Source organism: Gymnoscopelus microlampas (assembly GCF_963454915.1).
Source record: "Gymnoscopelus microlampas genome assembly, chromosome: 23".
NCBI lineage: Eukaryota > Metazoa > Chordata > Actinopteri > Myctophiformes > Myctophidae > Gymnoscopelus > Gymnoscopelus microlampas.
In genome coordinates, this window is record NC_139960.1 from 32,931,407 (window position 1) to 32,950,312 (window position 18,906).

The following is an 18,906-nucleotide window of genomic DNA, read 5'->3' on the forward strand; positions in this document are numbered from 1 at the left end:
TCAGCACCACGATGTTGAACCCGGAGAAAACGCAAAAGTTGAAGAAGAAAAAGTAAAACTTCAAGAGCCCTGCCGTTAAATACTGCTCCCCGAGGTGGACGAAGGCCATGGCCAGCGGGAGACAGAGCAGGGAGAGGAGGTCCGACACGGCCAGGCTGATGAACAGGCGCTCCGTCACGCTGGAGCTCCGCCGGAGTCTCACTATGACCAGGATGTTGGCGGGAACACCCAGGACACACGCCATGGTGATGACCAACCCAGCAGAAATGTTCCACAACAGGACAGAAGTCTCAGTCATGGTGGAGTTGGAGCTGTTGTTCACGGTCATTTTGACGTTTGGACTAAAACTATGTTCTGTGAAGAAATTACTATCGATCTACAATATACAGTATATATACCTCAGATGTCTCTGAGGTATTGCTAATGAACTGGAGGATCAGAGTTTTGTCTACTCTACTCATTTAAGTAGATCAGGAGAAAGAAAGAGGGGAGGGGAAGAAAGGAGGAACTGAGAGAGAGAGAGGAAGCACTTTGTAACATTCTGCAGAAACCTCTTATCTATTTTATCTCATTTTCATCTAAATGTGTAAATTGACGCCCTACTTGATCATACTACAGCATCACACATAAGCATCAAAAATAGCAGATCCACAAGCTTGTTGCATTGAAGTTGCACAACCGTTGCACAACCTTAAAAACCTCAAACATCTCTGGAATTCCCTGAGTCATATTAACCAGAACAAGGTTCAATTTACTGTCATATGTCACGACGTCACGTAGGCCTGGGTGGATACAGGGTTTTAAAATTAAAATGTGGCTTCTCGGAGGAGCCCTATTTTCAGGGCATTACATATAAACAAATATGCACACATATACATCAATGTACCCACTGTGGCGGTCCGCCACTAAAGATTTTATTTTCACGTCACTTCATTCACAGTATTCACACCCTATTCACAAATCCTGTCAGCAAAGTTATCCAACCCGCGTCCCTTTGAAGTTCACCCAGGCAATCACTCTGTTGTTGTCACTGTTCAGCCTCAACACGGCAGAAGTGGCTACGGCCGTCTGCTCGTGTTGTTTTGTTCTATGAGTCCACACCGTGGGATACTATTAGCGTCCGTGCTAGACCCTGGCCCGCGAGTAAAAGTCTACAGGTATGTCATTTGGAGGAGCTACAGTCATCTACCTGTTTGGATCGCTCAGCTAAAGGCTAAACAAATCTGGACCTCTGCAGCAACGGCGGACTCTGGACCCGGCCATTAAATCCGGTGGATTCGTCCCAACCCAATGGTGCCGAGGTAACAAAGGGGGAGACTGGTTTTCCGGCATGAAAAATCTGGGTGGGTGAATGTGAATGGCCACCACTCACCCCTCCCCCAACACCACTGAAGTGCCCTTGAGCAAGGCACTGAACACCCAACTCCAGTGGAGCTGCTCAGTGGCCAACAGTATAAGACTGTGGCTGCTGGTCAGCTCCCAGGTTTTAATGTGTGTGTGTCTGTGTGCAGGGTGTTGCTGAAAATGAGCACTTGTGCTCAGCTACTACCCTGGGTAAATAAAGAACAAAACAAAAACAAATGACATGCCCACATCCTCAAACACCAAAAGACGACATATGCTTCATAATGTGCATTATTATAATTGTCCTGTGCATGCAAGGATAGCCACAGCAGCAATAGACAACACTGTATTAGACACAAAATGATCGGAAATTGCTATGCGCGACTAAACACACACAGTGTGCTTCACAGGAACTTCTTAATTCATACAGAAAAAAATGTATAAAAAAGGTGGAGAAAACAGAATTTTAGGTTAATGCGAACGCTCCCTGGGAGCCCAAATGATGCCCCAATGTCCCGATATATGTGTGTATGTCTTTTGCAGTATATGTGAGTATGTCTGTCCACATGGTCGTATTGTGAGTTGTGATCATCTACAAAGCAACCACTGTAAATGTCAATACAGCAGAACATGATTACAACACACAGATTATCTGGAAGTTAAGCAACGGGCCTCTAACCTTCCTTCTGAATGACACTCACAAGACTAAAGGCAGAGCCAGCAGAGAGCCATGACAGCATTTTGTAAACATGAGCTTTATCTTCCCCAAAATGCTATGAAACCTTTCATTTTTCAAGAGGTAAGAAAGGGTCCTCCATGATGACATATCATCACTTTCGTCAGGCAATGCTTTGTTTGTCACTCTCTTCACGTGCCAATGGTTAAAGGTGTAGTGAAATGAAAAATATGTTTTTCACACTTTTAGAGCATATCCGTGGTCATCATATGGGCATACCTAACAATAGATGCCAAAAAAAATGAAAAAAAAACATTTTTGTGTAATTTTATATCTAAAGTCCCTAAAAAGCCAATCTTAATTACTTCCTGTAAACGAAAATGTGCTGCGTGATGACCTAACGCAGCCTTCATGAATATAAATGAATCTTGATTACATGCACCCGTTTGATTCCCATAGCTGTACGTTCTTCAAACAAAGCTGATTTTAATTACAGAGATACTCTCTTTGAATCTCATTGAAGATGAGTGTATTACTCATTTTAAACTTCATCTGCACACTAAAATATGTATCTGAAAACATTATAGGTTAGAAATAAGCCAGGTAGTAGTAAACGTGCTTCACTGGCCGTCTCTCTCTCACTTGTAAACAAACACTAGCCGTGTTGCGCACGGCTGAAGTGATTGAGATCCAACGTCCCATAGCCTGAAGGGATGGGACCTTCTGATTGGTTTAGAGTCGGTTGAGCCGACGTTTCAGATTGAACCTTCAAAATAAAATGACCGAAAATGTCACTGCAGTGCGTCTTTAATGCCCAATGTGCAAGTTCGGATGGATTTGGTCAACTCGCATGGATTCAAGTGTGAGTGTGAGTACCTGTCATGACCCGTGACACGAAGGTGTCGGTGAGTTGCAGCAGGCCGTGGTCCACATACTGGAGAAAGGTGTGGTGAGGGAGGCACCGCAGTCCCAGCGCCACCAGCAGGGTGTGATAGCCTGAACACATGGAGATGGAGGGTTAAGGCAGGGACGTGCACAGATAGACTCTAGGTGGTGCTAGAGCACCTGCCCTTTGCCCTCTTGACCAGAAGTGCCCTTTTTTTCAGTTTACAGCAGGGGTCTTCAACAGGGGGTCCGGGACCCCTAGGGGGTCCTCAGAGTTACTACAGGGGGTCCGCCAAATCTTTATGTGATATTTTTCTTTTTACCATAACCACTCGAAACCTAGCATCCCTTTTCTTAGGAGAACTTTAGCCAAAAATAGCCGATCTACAAGCCCACAACGCCTCGCGCTGCGAGGCGTTGTGGGCTTGTAGGTCGGCTATTTTTGGCAAAGAGGTATAGGTGTAGAGTGAAAAAAGAGCAGACCAAGTAAACAAAAAAAAGTATAATTTACTTGAGCACCTGCCCCTCAAAATGTCTGTGCACGCCACTGGGTTAAGGACAGCAGAACACCACACCTTCATATGTGTTCTCCGGTTCAAATCTGCTGCTGAGCCAATCAAATTAAAGCTATGAGAAACTGACCCGGAACAGGAAAATGGAACTACAGTCATGCATGTACAGAGTCTATTGCGTGTGTGTGTGTGTGTGTGTGTGTGTGTGTGTGTGTGTGTGTGTGTGTGTGTGTGTGTGTGTGTGTGTGTGTGTGTGTGTGTGTGTGTGTGTGTGTGTGTGTGTGTGTGTGTGTGTGTGTGCGTGCGTGCGCGTGCGCGTGCGTGTGTGTGTGCGTGTCCTACCTGGAGGGAGGGGCAGACAGAGTCCCTTGGTGGCTTCCAGGATACGACACATCAGGTGAAATACAGCCCACTCTGCAGGAGTGCCCTGCTGAGCACTGGATGGGCACATTATGATGACACGTTAATGATCACACTCAAACATGTACAGTATGTATGTACAGTGTGTGCACGTGGTGGAGAACAGGAGAGAGGCTCTACTCACAAACACAGCACACGAGGACCCAGGTTGTACTTCTGCCACACTGACTCCAGCATGTGTCGGATTAGCTCCAGCTAAACACAAACAAACACGTCTGTATTCATTTACATGAGAGGACATCATCAACATTAAAGGATCAGGATGGAGAACTCAGTCAGGATACAGTTTAAACAAGTGAAATTGGAAGTGACGACACAAAGACATGAGCGTCGAAAGTGAAACACTATAAAACTGAAGCTGATGAATGTGTACTCTCTCCTGATTGGAGGAAATTCATAACCCACTTGTACATGTATTTTCTTTTTACTAAACAGCTGGAGAGACGGGGAGACCCCTTTTACTGAACAAACAATGATTCTTATCGGAATATAGTGCTATAGCCTTTTCACACACAAAACAGAACACCTTTTTTAAACTAAGAAACATCACTTTCAATTTCCATTAAATGGAAATTGAAAGTGATGTTTCTTAGTTTAAAAATGTAACATTTTGGTTAGTCTTAGATTTGTTATGATTGTTGGGGCTTTTCTGCCTTTATTGTATAGTACAGTGAAGAGTGACAGCAAACAGGGAGAGAGAGAAAGGGAGCGACACGTAGCAAAGGCCGTCGGGCGAGGGAACCGAACCCGCAACTTGCTGTCGCATTTGAGCCTATATGTGGTATGCGCCTTAACCACTTTAGGCCATCAGCACGCCACATTTTGTACAGTCTGAGTTCAATTATTTTAACAGTGCTGCCATTCATAAGTGTTTGTGTTAAAGACAACACAAACACACAAAGATAACTAAACAGAAATGTCAGTGCATATTTCAGTCTCATGTTTACAAAAGGGTCTAAGGTCACAGATGAGACGATTGATTGGGGGAATAACATAACTCACATATTAATCTTTTGGTGCCAGTCAAGTATATTCGACAGGATGTTTTTGTCTTGGAAGCCGGGCATTGTGTATTGTTTCTTTATTAAGACAGACAGCTAGCACAGCCGAGAGGGGAGGCGCGCAGGGACGTCTTGTGATTCGATAGGAAAGTGGTTCTCAAACTTTTTTCAATTTCAAGGACCCCCACAGCTCTAATGCTGCGTTCACACGGGCAGAAACAATAAAGATACAAAGATACAAAAATACACAGCATATTTGTGGCTTTGTATCTGTGTCGCTCAACACGGCCGGTGGCGTCATCAAGCGCTGCGTCATCGGAGCACACCGGCTGCCGGGTTCTCCACAGTGGTGGAAAGTAACTAAGTACAGTACATGTACCCAAGTACTGTACTTAAGTACAATTTTGAGGTATTTTTACTTTACTGGAGTATTTCCAATTTTCAGTAATTTTACTTCTACTCCACTACATCTCAGAGGCAAATATTGTACTTTTACTCCACTACAATTATTTGAAAACTTTAGTTACTAGCTACTTTGTAGATTTTGATTATTATTACAAAACCACTTTAGCCCTATATAGATTTTGGCCATTTGAAGATAGCCGATCTACAAGCTCGTGACACATTGTGAGCTTGTAGATCTGCTATTTTATAAAGATTGTTATGCATTTTATACATTTGAAAACGTTTTGTGAAATGGAACATTCTGCATAATGAGTACTTTCTACTTTTTATACTTTTGGTAAAAAGTACATTTTGATACCAATACTTTTACTCAAGTACATTTTTAATTCCAAAATTTTTCTTCTAACAGAGTTTTTCTACATTGCAGTATTGATACTTTTACTTAAAGTTGTACAGTGCAAATTAAAAAAAAACGATTTTTAGCAGCCTCTGCTGGTCATTACCGTCACTGCAGGCCGTTCTTTTATTACTGCGTTACCCAGAATTCCATCCGTTTTCACCGGAGGACGGAAGCGTTTCAAAAAGCGTTCTTTTAATTGTTTTATACGATCTGTGGATCGTTTCTCTTAGCCAGTGAAGCTTTAGTTACCGTGAGCTGTGTTTTCTTTTTCTGTTTTTTTTTTCGGGTAGCACTTTACAATAATGACCCGTTATAAAGCATTTATAAACGTTTATAAGTAGTTTGTAGACTATTAACAAATCATTAACAACCTGTTTGTTGACATTCGTAAATGATTACTAAAACCTTTATAACTACAGTTACAAATCATTTGTAAAGTATTAGTAAGTAGTGAACTATTCATGAATAAGCCATTTATATACATCTGTAAAAGATTATTAAATCATTTGTAACGACCCATTCTAAAGCATTTATAAACGTTCATAAGCAGTTTGTAGACTATTAACAAATCATTAACAACCTGTTTATTGACATTCGTAAATGATTACTAAAACCTTTATAACTACGGTTACAAATCATCTATAAAGGTATTAGTAACTATTCATGAATAAGCCATGTATAATACATCTGTAAATGATTATTAAATCATTTGTAACTGATGTTACATAATATATACAAGCTATTGGTAGCTTGTTCATGTTTAACATATGCTTTGTTAAACATTCCTAAAGTATCTATAAATCCTTAGTACATGTTATTATGTGCCCTATAGTAAAGTGAAGACAGTTCATCATTTACAACTGTCTGTTAATGTGTTTGTTCATGTTTAACATGCTTTGTAAAACATTCCTAAAATATCTATAAATCCTTTGTACATGTTATTATGTGCCCTACAGTAAAGTGAAGACAGTTCATCATTTATGACTGTCTGTTAATGTGGACTTCCTCCTTACCTGTTGCAAACTACCTGGCTTTCATGAATGCAGACACCAAACAATTACTAGAATTATCATTCATGTTAAGCAAATGATGCGTAAGACATTCGTAAAGAGTATGTAAACCATTTGTGGTGTTAGGGACCAAAAAAGTCACTACAAAGTACTACCAATCAACTCTAAATTGCCTGAAACGTACTCCTAACAGGTTTTTGGGGGGACGATTTTGGCCTCCACACTTAGTGATTATTTCGGATTTAACTTTCGTTTCGGTGGTGACCAACTTTCGTTTCGGTAGTTTGATTACAAAATGTAAGTTGTGTAAAAAATAATCTGACTATACTAAGTTGTTATTTGTTTGTTTAAGTCAGGCTATACTCTACTCAGAGTCATAAGTTTACAAAATGTACTAAAGTACAGTGAACGTCTGTGCGGTTTGTCTTCATGACTGAAAATAACGTACATGTAAACTGATGTCATGTGCAGTTGGGGTGAAGAAACACAACCATTTCACTCCTAATAATACCTATTTGATTTGACATCCTGACTTGCTGCTGTAGCTGAGGCTTGAACCTGTTACCTGCGGCTCACTAGTCAGTGACTCTATCCATTCACCTACAGCTGTTTCCTTGGAATCTGTGGTTCTGAAACGTTTTGTTGTCAACCCCCCAAATTGACATGTATTTGGGCAGTGGACCCCAATGTGAAAAGATGTAGTGTCAGGGCCCCCCATGAAAAAGATTTATATTTATGCTGTAACACATTTTTTTTAAAGTTATTTGTCTTGTTTGTTGTTCAAGTCAAAGCACCAGGAAGGCTGTACTTGTCAGCCATCTGTTAGCTCAATGGGTTGAGACGCAGTATTCATGATCCAGAGGCCATGAGTTCAAATCCCATTGATGACTTTACTATGATTCTTTCCTTTGCAGACTGGCTTCCAGAAGATCAACTGAAAACTACCAGGAAGGCTGTACTTGTCAGCCATCTGTTAGCTCAATGGGTTGAGACGCAGTATACATGATCCAGAGGCCATGAGTTCAAATCCCATTGATGTCTTTCCTATGATTCTTTCCTTTGCAGACTGGCTTCCAGAAGATCAACTGAAAACTACCAGGAAGGCTGTACTTGTCAGCCATCTGTTAGCTCAATGGGTTGAGACGCAGTATACATGATCCAGAGGCCATGAGTTCAAATCCAACTGGTGTCTTTACTGTGATGCTTTCCTTTGCAGACTAACTTCTAGAAAAACAAGTTAAAACCACCAGGAAACCTGTAACTCTCAGCCAACAGCTTAGCTCAACTGGTAGAGCGTCTGTCCAATAACATGACTTGACTTGACTGGGTTCGATTCCCACTCGAGTCAAGTGTCCCCGGTAACTTGGGGCAACGGATAAATTGACTGATATCCTTAGTGATGCTTCCCTTTGCAGACTAACTTCTAGAAAAACAAGTTAAAACCACCAGGAAACCTGTAACTCTCAGCCTACAGCATAGCTCAACTGGTAGAGCGTCTGTCCAATAACATGACTTGACTTGACTTGAGTGGGTTCGATTCCCACTCGAGTCAAGTGTCCCCGGTATCTTGGGGCAATGGATAAATTGACTGATATCCTTAGTGATGCTTCCCTTTGCAGACTAACTTCTAGAAAACAAGTTAAAACCACCAGGAAACCTGTAACTCTCAGCCAACAACATAGCTCGACTGGTAGAGCGTCTGTCCAATAACATGACTTGACTTGACTTGAGTGGGTTCGATTCCCACTCGAGTCAAGTGTCCCAGGTAACTTGGGGCAACGGATAAATTGACTGATATCCGTAGAATAACTTGTAGGAGTGTCCTGGTTCAAATCCAGTCACCACCTTAGTAACTGAAACCGAATCTGGCCAATTCAGTCTCAGTTACTGAGATAGATAGAGGGTGTGTAGAGTAGGCGGAGTAGAGTAGTGAGTAGAGTAGGGGTAGAGTAAAGAGGGAATATAGTCGGGGAGTAGGAGTAGGTCCCCTTATCCCCCTACTCTAGGCCCTACTCCTCCCCCTATTCCTACTCCTCCCCCTACTCTGGGCCCTTCTGGGACCTACTCCTACTCCTCCCCCTACTCCCCCGACTATATTCCCTCTTTACTCAACTCACTACTCTACTCCGCCTACTCTACACACCCTCTATCTATCTCAGTAACTGAGACCGAATTGGCCAGATTCGGTTTCAGTTACTAAGGTGGTGACTGGATTTGAACCAGGACACTCCTACAAGTTATTCTACGGATATCAGTCGATTTATCCGCTGCTCCAATTTACCGGGGACTTGACGTTAGTGGGAATCGAACCCAGGACCGCTCGGTCCTGGGTTGAACTGGATTTGAACCAGCACACTCCTACAAGTTATTCTACGGATATCAGTCAATTTATCCATTGCCCCAAGTTACCGGGGACACTTGACTCGAGTGGGAATCGAACCCACTCAAGTCAAGTCAAGTCATGTTATTGGACAGACGCTCTACCAGTTGAGCTATGCTGTTGGCTGAGAGTTACAGGTTTCCTGGTGGTTTTAACTTGTTTTTCTAGAAGTTAGTCTGCAAAGGAAAGCATCACAGTAAAGACACCAGTGGGATTTGAACTCATGGCCTCTGGATCATGTATACTGCGTCTCAACCCATTGAGCTAACAGATGGCTGACAAGTACAGCCTTCCTGGTAGTTTTCAGTTGATCTTCTGGAAGCCAGTCTGCAAAGGAAAGAATCATAGGAAAGACATCAATGGGATTTGAACTCATGGCCTCTGGATCATGAATACTGCGTCTCAACCCATTGAGCTAACAGATGGCTGACAAGTACAGCCTTCCTGGTAGTTTTCAGTTGATATTCTGGAAGCCAGTCTGCAAAGGAAAGAATCATAGGAAAGACATGAATGGGATTTGAACTCATGGGCTCTGGATCATGTATACTGCGTCTCAACCCATTGAGCTAACAGTTGGATGACAAATATAGCCTTCCTGGTAGTTTTCAGTTGATCTTCTGGAAGCCAGTCTGCAAAGGAAAGAATCATAGTAAAGTCATCAATGGGATTTGAACTCATGGCCTCTGGATCATGAATACTGCGTCTCAACCCATTGAGCTAACAGATGGCTGACAAGTACAGCCTTCCTGGTGCTTTGACTTGAACAACAAACAAGACAAATAACTTTAAAAAAATGTGTTACAGCATAAATATAAATCTTTTTCATGGGGGGCCCTGACACTACATCTTTTCACATTGGGGTCCACTGCCCAAAATACATGTCAATTTGGGGGGTTGACAACAAAACGTTTCAGAACCACAGATTCCAAGGAAACAGCTGTAGGTGAATGGATAGAGTCACTGACTAGTGAGCCGCAGGTAACAGGTTCAAGCCTCAGCTACAGCAGCAAGTCAGGATGTCAAATCAAATAGGTATTATTAAGAGTGAAATGGTTGTGTTTCTTCACCCCAACTGCACATGACATCAGTTTACATGTACGTTATTTTCAGTGATGAAGACAAACCGCACAGACGTTCACTGTACTTTAGTACATTTTGTAAACTTATGACTCTGAGTAGAGTATAGCCTGACTTAAACAAACAAATAACAACTTAGTATAGTCAGATTATTTTTTACACAACTTACATTTTGTAATCAAACTACCGAAACGAAAGTTGGTCACCACCGAAACGAAAGTTAAATCCGAAATAATCACTAAGTGTGGAGGCCAAAATCGTCCCCCCAAAAACCTGTTAGGAGTACGTTTCAGGCAATTTAGAGTTGATTGGTAGTACTTTGTAGTGACTTTTTTGGTCCCTAACACCACAAATGGTTTACATACTCTTTACGAATGTCTTACGCATCATTTGCTTAACATGAATGATAATTCTAGTAATTGTTTGGTGTCTGCATTCATGAAAGCCAGGTAGTTTGCAACAGGTAAGGAGGAAGTCCACATTAACAGACAGTCATAAATGATGAACTGTCTTCACTTTACTGTAGGGCACATAATAACATGTACAAAGGATTTATAGATATTTTAGGAATGTTTTACAAAGCATGTTAAACATGAACAAACACATTAACAGACAGTTGTAAATGATGAACTGTCTTCACTTTACTATAGGGCACATAATAACATGTACTAAGGATTTATAGATACTTTAGGAATGTTTAACAAAGCATATGTTAAACATGAACAAGCTACCAATAGCTTGTATATATTATGTAACATCAGTTACAAATGATTTAATAATCATTTACAGATGTATTATACATGGCTTATTCATGAATAGTTACTAATACCTTTATAGATGATTTGTAACCGTAGTTATAAAGGTTTTAGTAATCATTTACGAATGTCAATAAACAGGTTGTTAATGATTTGTTAATAGTCTACAAACTGCTTATAAACGTTTATAAATGCTTTAGAATGGGTCGTTACAAATGATTTAATAATCTTTTACAGATGTATATAAATGGCTTATTCATGAATAGTTCACTACTTACTAATACTTTACAAATGATTTGTAACTGTAGTTATAAAGGTTTTAGTAATCATTTACGATGTCAACAAACAGGTTGTTAAAGATTTGTTAATAGTCTACAAACTACTTATAAACGTTTATAAATGCTTTATAACGGGTCATTATTGTAAAGTGCTACCGAGTACTTTTTTCACCACTGCACCTACGTAGATACACTGCAACTGCGGTGTGACAGGAGAGCTAACACAGCAAAGCTAAAGACCCTGAAGCTAGACAGACAGACCATCAAAGTGCAATTATTTGTTTGCCAACGTCTTGTTTGAGAAGGAAGCCGAGAGGAAAAACACTCCGAGAGGAAAAACACTGAAAAGGAAGCCGAGAGGAAAAACACTGCCGAGAGGAAAAAAACTGAGAGGAAAAACACTGCAGATTACGTTGCTGTCGGGTATTGATTGATTGATTGAAAATTTGATTAGGCAAAAGAATGTGAAACAACACAGTTACATTTATAATACTGTTGTCTAAAAGGTCCGGCCAAAAAAGACCTTGCGGACTTGTTTCCGTTGGGGTCCTTGAATTAATTTCATAGACATATATAGTAGCAACCAAACAGTTCAAAAATCAACATAAAAATACAGAGGAAAAAAATACCACTATGTACAAAAAAGCATGAAAAAATAAAAAAATATATACAAAAAAAAGGGGAAGGGGGGGTCGTCTGTCTACAGGGAAACTGGTACTAGCTCCTCTTTTGGCCTCCAGAAAGATGAGTTTTTAGGGCTGTTTTGAATGAGCCCAGCGAACTGCATTTTTTGAGGGATGGGGTTAGACTATTCCATACCTTGGTGGCTGTGCTGTAGAAGGAGAATTTGCCCATGTTTGTTTTATGGGTGGGTGGTACCAGATTGTTGTTTACGCTCCCTCTAGTTTTGTGACTGTGGGTGTCACTAACATTTTCGAGGTATTTATACAGATATGCGGGTATAGGGGGCATTTCGGGCAAATCTGCATTTACAATTTTGAAGACCAGTCCCATTTTTAGTTGTTTAACCCTGTCTTCCACCCTGAGTCAGCCTAGGCTGGCAAAGTGAGTGGGAGAGAGGTGGGTTATGGGCCCCAGTCCGAAAAGTAGTCGAATCAGTTTGTTTTGGGAAGTTTGAAGCTTAGTCTTCAGTGACACTGAGGTGTTGGAGTACCAAGAGGAGCTAGCATAGTCAAAAAGGGGCTGAATCAGGGCCCCTGAGAGGGGCCTGAGGGCCTGAGGGTTGACAAAAGAGGAAACTCTGCCCATAAATCTGGTTCTCTGGTTTACTCCTTTGACCACCTTTGTTGCCATGCTTTCACCTGTCAGGTATTTGTCAAGAATACATCCCAAATAGGTAATCTCTTCTTTGCTAGTGATGATTGTGTCATCGACTTTGACCTTGAAGTCATTTACCTTCATTTTACTGAGGGAATGTTTGGTCCCAAATAGAATGGATTCAGTTTTCCCAAGGCGTAGTGACAGTTTGTTATCGGTAAGCCAGGTACGGATTTTTGAGAGTTCAGAGCTGAGAACTTCCTCAACTTGCAACTTGTCCTCACCCGAGATCAGGAGTGCCGAGTCATCAGCGAACAGGAACAGTTTGCAGTTACAGGCAGCATTCATGTCGTTAATGTATAGAAGGAACAGTAACGTCCCTAGAATGCTGCCCTGAGGAACCCCGTAGCTCACCGGGAGGGATGAGGACATGGTTCCGTTCCATCTCATCCAATTTAGTGATGTGCAATCAAAACCAATTCAGCTCATCAAGTAGAATTGTGTGGTTTACAATGTCAAACGCCTTTTAGAGGTCCAGCATGACCATGCCGCAGTATTTGCCTCACGTTTGATGTAGTCGGTCAAATACAGTAGGCATGTGTCAGTGGAGTGGTATGTTCTGAAGCCCGATTGGAATTCAACCAACAGTTTACGCTTGCTGAGGTAGCTGTTGATTTGTTCTTGGATTGATCGCTCTATAACCTTTGAGATGGAACAAAGGATGGAAACAGGCCTATAGTTGCCAGGATCTAGTTTGCTTCCTTTTTAGGACAGCTCAAGCGAAGCGAGCTGTCCTCTATGGAGAGAGATGAAAGGCAACTGAGGTATGTGGGATGTAACCTCTGCAGGCTTATAAAGAGAGGAGGTGGCTTAGGCGAAAAAGGGGCGTAACGGGGCGTGATTTGGTCAGGGACTCTCTGTTTGTGGGAAAAAGTGGGCCGGCTTGCTAAAAAAGGGTCTGGTTGCCACCGATTGGTTGCTGCAACTTGGATTCATGCAGGGAGACGCCCCCTCTTTGCTCCAAACACCGATTGGTTGCTGCAACTTGGATTCATGCAGGGAGACGCCCCCTCTTTGCTCCGAAAAATTTGGAACGGCTGCCTGTTGTCACAGGCACTCAGGCACTGCAGAGAAGTAGACACAGTGGTGGAAAAAGTACTCAAATTCTTTACTTAAGTAAAAGTACCAATACTGCAATATAAAAATACTCCGTTACAAGTAAAAGTCCAGAATTAAAAATGTACTTGAGTAAAAGTACAAAAGTATTGGCATCAAAATGTACTTAAAGTACCAAAAGTAAAAGTACTAAATATTTGAAAATAGCCGATCTACAAATATTTGAAAATAGCCGATCTACAAGCTCACAAGGCGTCGCGATGCGACGCGTTGTGAGCTTGTAGATCTGCTATTTTCAAATAGCCTATAGGTATGAAATAGGGCTAAAGTGGTTAATGTATATTTCATTATATCATAGTTTATATCTGAAAAGTAACTAGTAACTAAAGTTTTCAACTAAATGTAGAGTAAAAGTGCAATATTTGCCTCTGAGATGTAGTGGAGTAGAAGTAAAAGTATTGTAAATTGGAAATACTCAAGTAAAGTACAAATACCTCAAAACTGTACTCAAGTACAGTACTTTAGTAAATGTACTTAGTTACTTTCCACCACTGAGTAGACATGTAGACTATAGACTATGGAGGCATCAGAATTTTGTATTAAATTATAGAATGCACCAAAACATTAATAAGTGTTGACTTGAATCTATTTAAGCCACAATAAAGCCCCGCTTTTATTTTTGATTTTTATTTGGGGTTTATTTAGCATAGTTTTAGATGATTTTCTGTGCACATTTCTTCATTTAAGCATCGCGAGCTGCGAACGGCCTTTTTGCATGTAGTTGAAGCGCAAGGGGCGGCGGGGGGGAGAGAGTCGCAGATAGACAGCTGGAGAGTTGAATAACCTCCTCTTCAAATAACCAGATTTATTTACCAAAGTAGCCTATGTAGGCGACCTACATGTTTATGTTTTAGCTTAGACACGGGTAGCCTACAATAGTTGGTAGATGATTGGTAAATTATTAACCATGACAACGACTCAAAGACTTTTATTTTGTACTTTCTTGAACCACAAGCATATCGCTGCACCAGTAGGCTACATGAGAGAGAAAAAGGGGGGGGGGACCACTTGATACACAAAAACAAAGCTGGCAATGTATTGCTAATATCCAGGGATGCTTTGTTAGGCTACAGAGTGCAAAGCACTACATTTAGCCAGTGAGAATTGCAGTGTACATAAAGTGCGCTCGGAAAGGTTTATTTTAGGAGCGCTTTGTGATGCACCGTGCAGTCAAATCCGCGGTGTCAATAAATTCCACTGCCCGCTCTTTGATGAGTCCTCCATCCTCCATGAATCGAATACAAACTGCAACTAGTTCCCGTTTGGAAAGCGGGAAATCTTTATACGCGAGTAGGCCTATTGCAAAATATTGTCCAATGTCCACTGAGTTCAGCCTTTATTTTACCAAGCAGGACTGATGCTGCAGCCTGAAGCAGCTTGCCCTGAAAGTGGTTTAGGCGACCGTTCGTTTAGGCGTCCTCGCGTCGCTGAGTTTGCTCTGGACAAACTTTTTTTTTTACGCTGGTGCCATTGCTGCCTCTCTGCTGTCTCAAGAATCAAACATGAAGAGAACGAGGCCACTCAGGCCAGGACATGTGTGTGGTGTTTATATTGTGCGCTTATGTCAATAAACCGGTTCTGTGAATGAGGGACACAGACAGACACATTTCACACTCGAGTGTGAAATGGGATTCTGAGAATACACATTGGCTCAATTGCTCAAAAGACCCAACATCCTCCAGACACGCAGGACGTAGAGAGAGAATGGATGTGTATTACGTTATTTGTCAGCCTTAAGTATAGGGGCGATATTCATAGTAAATACACAAAAAGCTGTCTGGCGGAGTTAAGGCACAGTGGCCCTCATTTATCAACGCGGTGTAGCCCGAATAATGAACGTACGGCGATATCACCGCACCTTTCGGCATTTATCAATATATCCTGACGTGGGCTTCATCCTACTTTACGCTGAGATCTCACGTCTGGTCGAGACCAATTGTTGACGTTGGCTGCGCCCGTTTATTCCATTCTAGACCTGCGGAGCAGACGGTCTGACAGGCATCTGGACACATATATCCACTCCAAAATGTATATCTACACTAATAAATAATCCCTGTGAAAATATAACATTTTATAAAGTAATTTAAACAAACTGCTTTAACAGTCATTCGGTTAGGCTTGCAGATCTGCATGGCTGCGTTGGCTATTTGAAAATAGCAGATCTACAAGCTCACAACAGGTCCCATCACTACGCGTTGTGAGCTTGTAGATCTGCTATTTTCAGCGCAGCAGCGATTCTGCGAGATAATTTTCGGGAGCCCCGAGTCCCCGACATTCTTTTCATGGACAGTGAGGTCCAGAGAGAGAGAGAGAGAGAGAGAGAGAGAGAGAGAGAGAGATAACCACGATAACGCAATGGTGATTATGAACCACGTACCCAAACCCGTTAAAGGCTGCTTTTCCCAAGCTGAACTATACTATTGTTCAATGAAAAGCATTGTAATCCGATTAGTGGCCATTTTTTCATAATGTATTCGAGTGCAATACACCTACCAACCGATAGGGTCACTCTGTTAAAAGCATATGGCCACCGATCAGATTAAAATGCTTTTTATTGAACAATACGGATGATACAGGTACTTTTGAGAGCCCATATATACATGTAACCTCCGTCGCCATGGGATAAGCACTTTATCTTTGAAATATGAACGTTTATGTAGATGTACGGGTCATAAATGGAGAAAGTGCAAACACTAGGTTGAAGTTCATCCATGACGGTCGTGACAGTCGACCGTCGTGTATCCGTGGCTATTACTCCCTCTAACATTTCCCATGTTTTTAGCAGTGGTGGAAAAAGTACTCAAATTCTTTACTTAAGTAAAAGTACCAATACTGCAATATAGAAATACTCTTGTTACAAGTAAAAGTCCAGAATTCAAAATTTACTTGAGTAAAAGTACAAAAGTATTGGCATCAAAATGCACTTAAAGTACCAAAAGTAAAAGTACTAAATATTTGAAAATAGCAGATCTTCAAGCTCACAACGGGTCGCGATGCGACGCGTTGTGAGCTTGTAGACCGGCTAGGTATAAAATAGGGTTAAAGTGGTTAATGTATGTTTCATTATATCATAATTTATATCTGAAAAGTAACTAGTAACTAAAGTTTTCAAATACATGTAGTGGAGTAAAAGTACAATAGTTGCCTCTGAGATGTAGTGGAGTAGTAGTAAAAGTATTGGAAATTGGAAATACTCAAGTAAAGTACAGATACCTCAAAATTGTACTTATAAGTACAGTACTTGAGTAAATGTACTTAGTTACTTTCCACCACTGGTTTTTAGTGTATTGAAATAATGTCATGCATATTTGTCCAGTGCATAGCCTACTGCAGGCCTTGTTGACTAGATTTAGAATAGATTTTTAAGCTCTTGCTCCTGAAATGATCGATTATTTTTTAAGGGGAAACGCCATCATTTAACATGCAAGTCAATGGGTGAGAAGGACATTGCCAGGCACAAGTGTAGGTAATTAATGTATTTGTGCAAGATGACCCTGCTACTGTATATAAAATGTGTATATTACTCGTTCATCATGGTTCATGTTCAAATAGCTCAATCCAAAATATAATGCTGTAGGCCTAAGTGTTAGGCTGTATTTACGCACCTGCTTAATTGTAATTAATGCTTAAATATAGTTATGACCGGTATTTTTTATCAGATGTCTGATACATTTGATTCATTCCGGACATTGGGACCAGCAGGTTACAATCCTATATCGTAACCCCTGGTATTGACCACATTGCTTAGCAGAGTTCAGTGATGCAAATGCATGTCAAGTTGATCAACAGATTGTATTATTCTCCAATGCAATAACAGTACTGAAATGAAGGCTATAAGGGCAATAATGGGAGCCCTTTCTTTTTTAAAGTAACTTCAAAGTTACTTTTCACAGTAACGCATTACTTTTTGGTGTAAGTAACTAGTAAAGTAACTGAGTTACTTTTACATGACAAGTAACTAGTAATGGTAACTAGTCACTGGTTTTCAGTAACTAGCACACCACTAGCACAACACTACAACGGTGTCTAACCGAGAGTTATACTTCTCCAGTACAACGGTGTCTAACCGAGAGTTATACTTCTCCAGTACAACGGTGTCTAACCAAGAGTTATACTTCTCCAGTACAACGGTGTCTAACCGAGAGTTATACTTCTCCAGTACAACGGTGTCTAACCGAGAGTTATACTTCTCCAGTACAACGGTGTCTAACTGAGAGTCCATGCAGATCACAGTTGACAAATATTATATATTATCGGAGCTATTATTAATGTTATCGGTTTTATCGTGATGACGTCATAATTCCTGATATCGAACCGATAATTATCGGGCCGATACTTATCGTGCACTAATAATTTTATCGCAAATTATTGTCTCCGCCAGGCCGAAGGCATGGCGAGAGAGTATGTTTTACCCCCTGTCCGTCCGTGTGTCTGTGTGTGTGTGTGTCCGTGTGTCTGTGAACAGCTAATCTCTGGCACCGTTGGCTTGATCGCAGTGAAACTGTGCACACACACTCCCTGGATGCCAGAGCAGAACCTCTGCCCCAAATGTTTCACATGGGCCTTTTATAGCGCCACCAGGAGGCTGATTTGTGCAAAAGACATTTTTGGACAGTACTCCTACAGATTTTATCCAAACATCACGCAAATCGGTGCACAGTATCTCTATAGTCATGTGATCAACACAGATCTGCCTGATTTTCCATATTCCATCCTGATTGGCTAAGGTTGGCTTCCAAAGTTTGCAGGATTGGTCCATTTTGAACTAAATGCCTCAAATCATGAACGCAGCTTGTGATTTATGTGAAATTTAACACGCATGTTCCCACTAGGCCGAGGAAGAAATGCCATTTGAAAATGTTCAAATCAGCCTCATGGTGGCGCTATAAAAGGCAGATTTGTGTTTTTAACTATCTGCACCGATCTGCGTGAAACTTTGCACACATACTCCCTAGAGGCCAAGGAAAAATATCTGCCCTGCATTTTTCACATTAGCCTTTTATAGCGCCACCAGGAGGCCGACTTATGTAAAACTTTTTTTTTTTTAGATTAAGCCTTCACATTTTTTCCAAATTTCACGCAAATCGGTACACATGATCTCTATAGTCATGTGATCAAGATGCATCTGTTTGATATTTCATATTCCATCGTGATTGGCTAACATTGACATCTAAAGTTTGCAGGAGTGGCCCGCTTTGAACAAAATGCCGCAAATCATGAACACAGCGTCCAATTGTGGTGGAACTTTGCACGCACATTTGCACTACGTTGAAGAACAAACGCCACCCTTTTAACATTGCCCTATTATA

At 41.2% G+C, this 18,906-nt stretch overlaps 1 protein-coding gene across 3 annotated transcripts in view; it reads right to left on the reverse strand.

The window, feature by feature from the left end:
- gsap (gamma-secretase activating protein) overlaps positions 1 to 18,906 on the reverse strand; it is a 98,812-nt gene that overhangs the window by 31,262 nt on the left and 48,644 nt on the right. For all 3 annotated transcript variants that reach the window (XM_084049437.1, XM_084049436.1, XM_084049438.1), the window contains 3 exons: positions 3,962 to 4,032; positions 3,760 to 3,854; positions 2,897 to 3,016 (listed from right to left, as the gene is read on the reverse strand). In XM_084049437.1, coding sequence (XP_083905563.1) covers positions 2,897 to 3,016; positions 3,760 to 3,854; positions 3,962 to 4,032 — 286 coding nt within the window. The remainder of the gene's footprint in view (positions 1 to 2,896; positions 3,017 to 3,759; positions 3,855 to 3,961; positions 4,033 to 18,906) is intronic.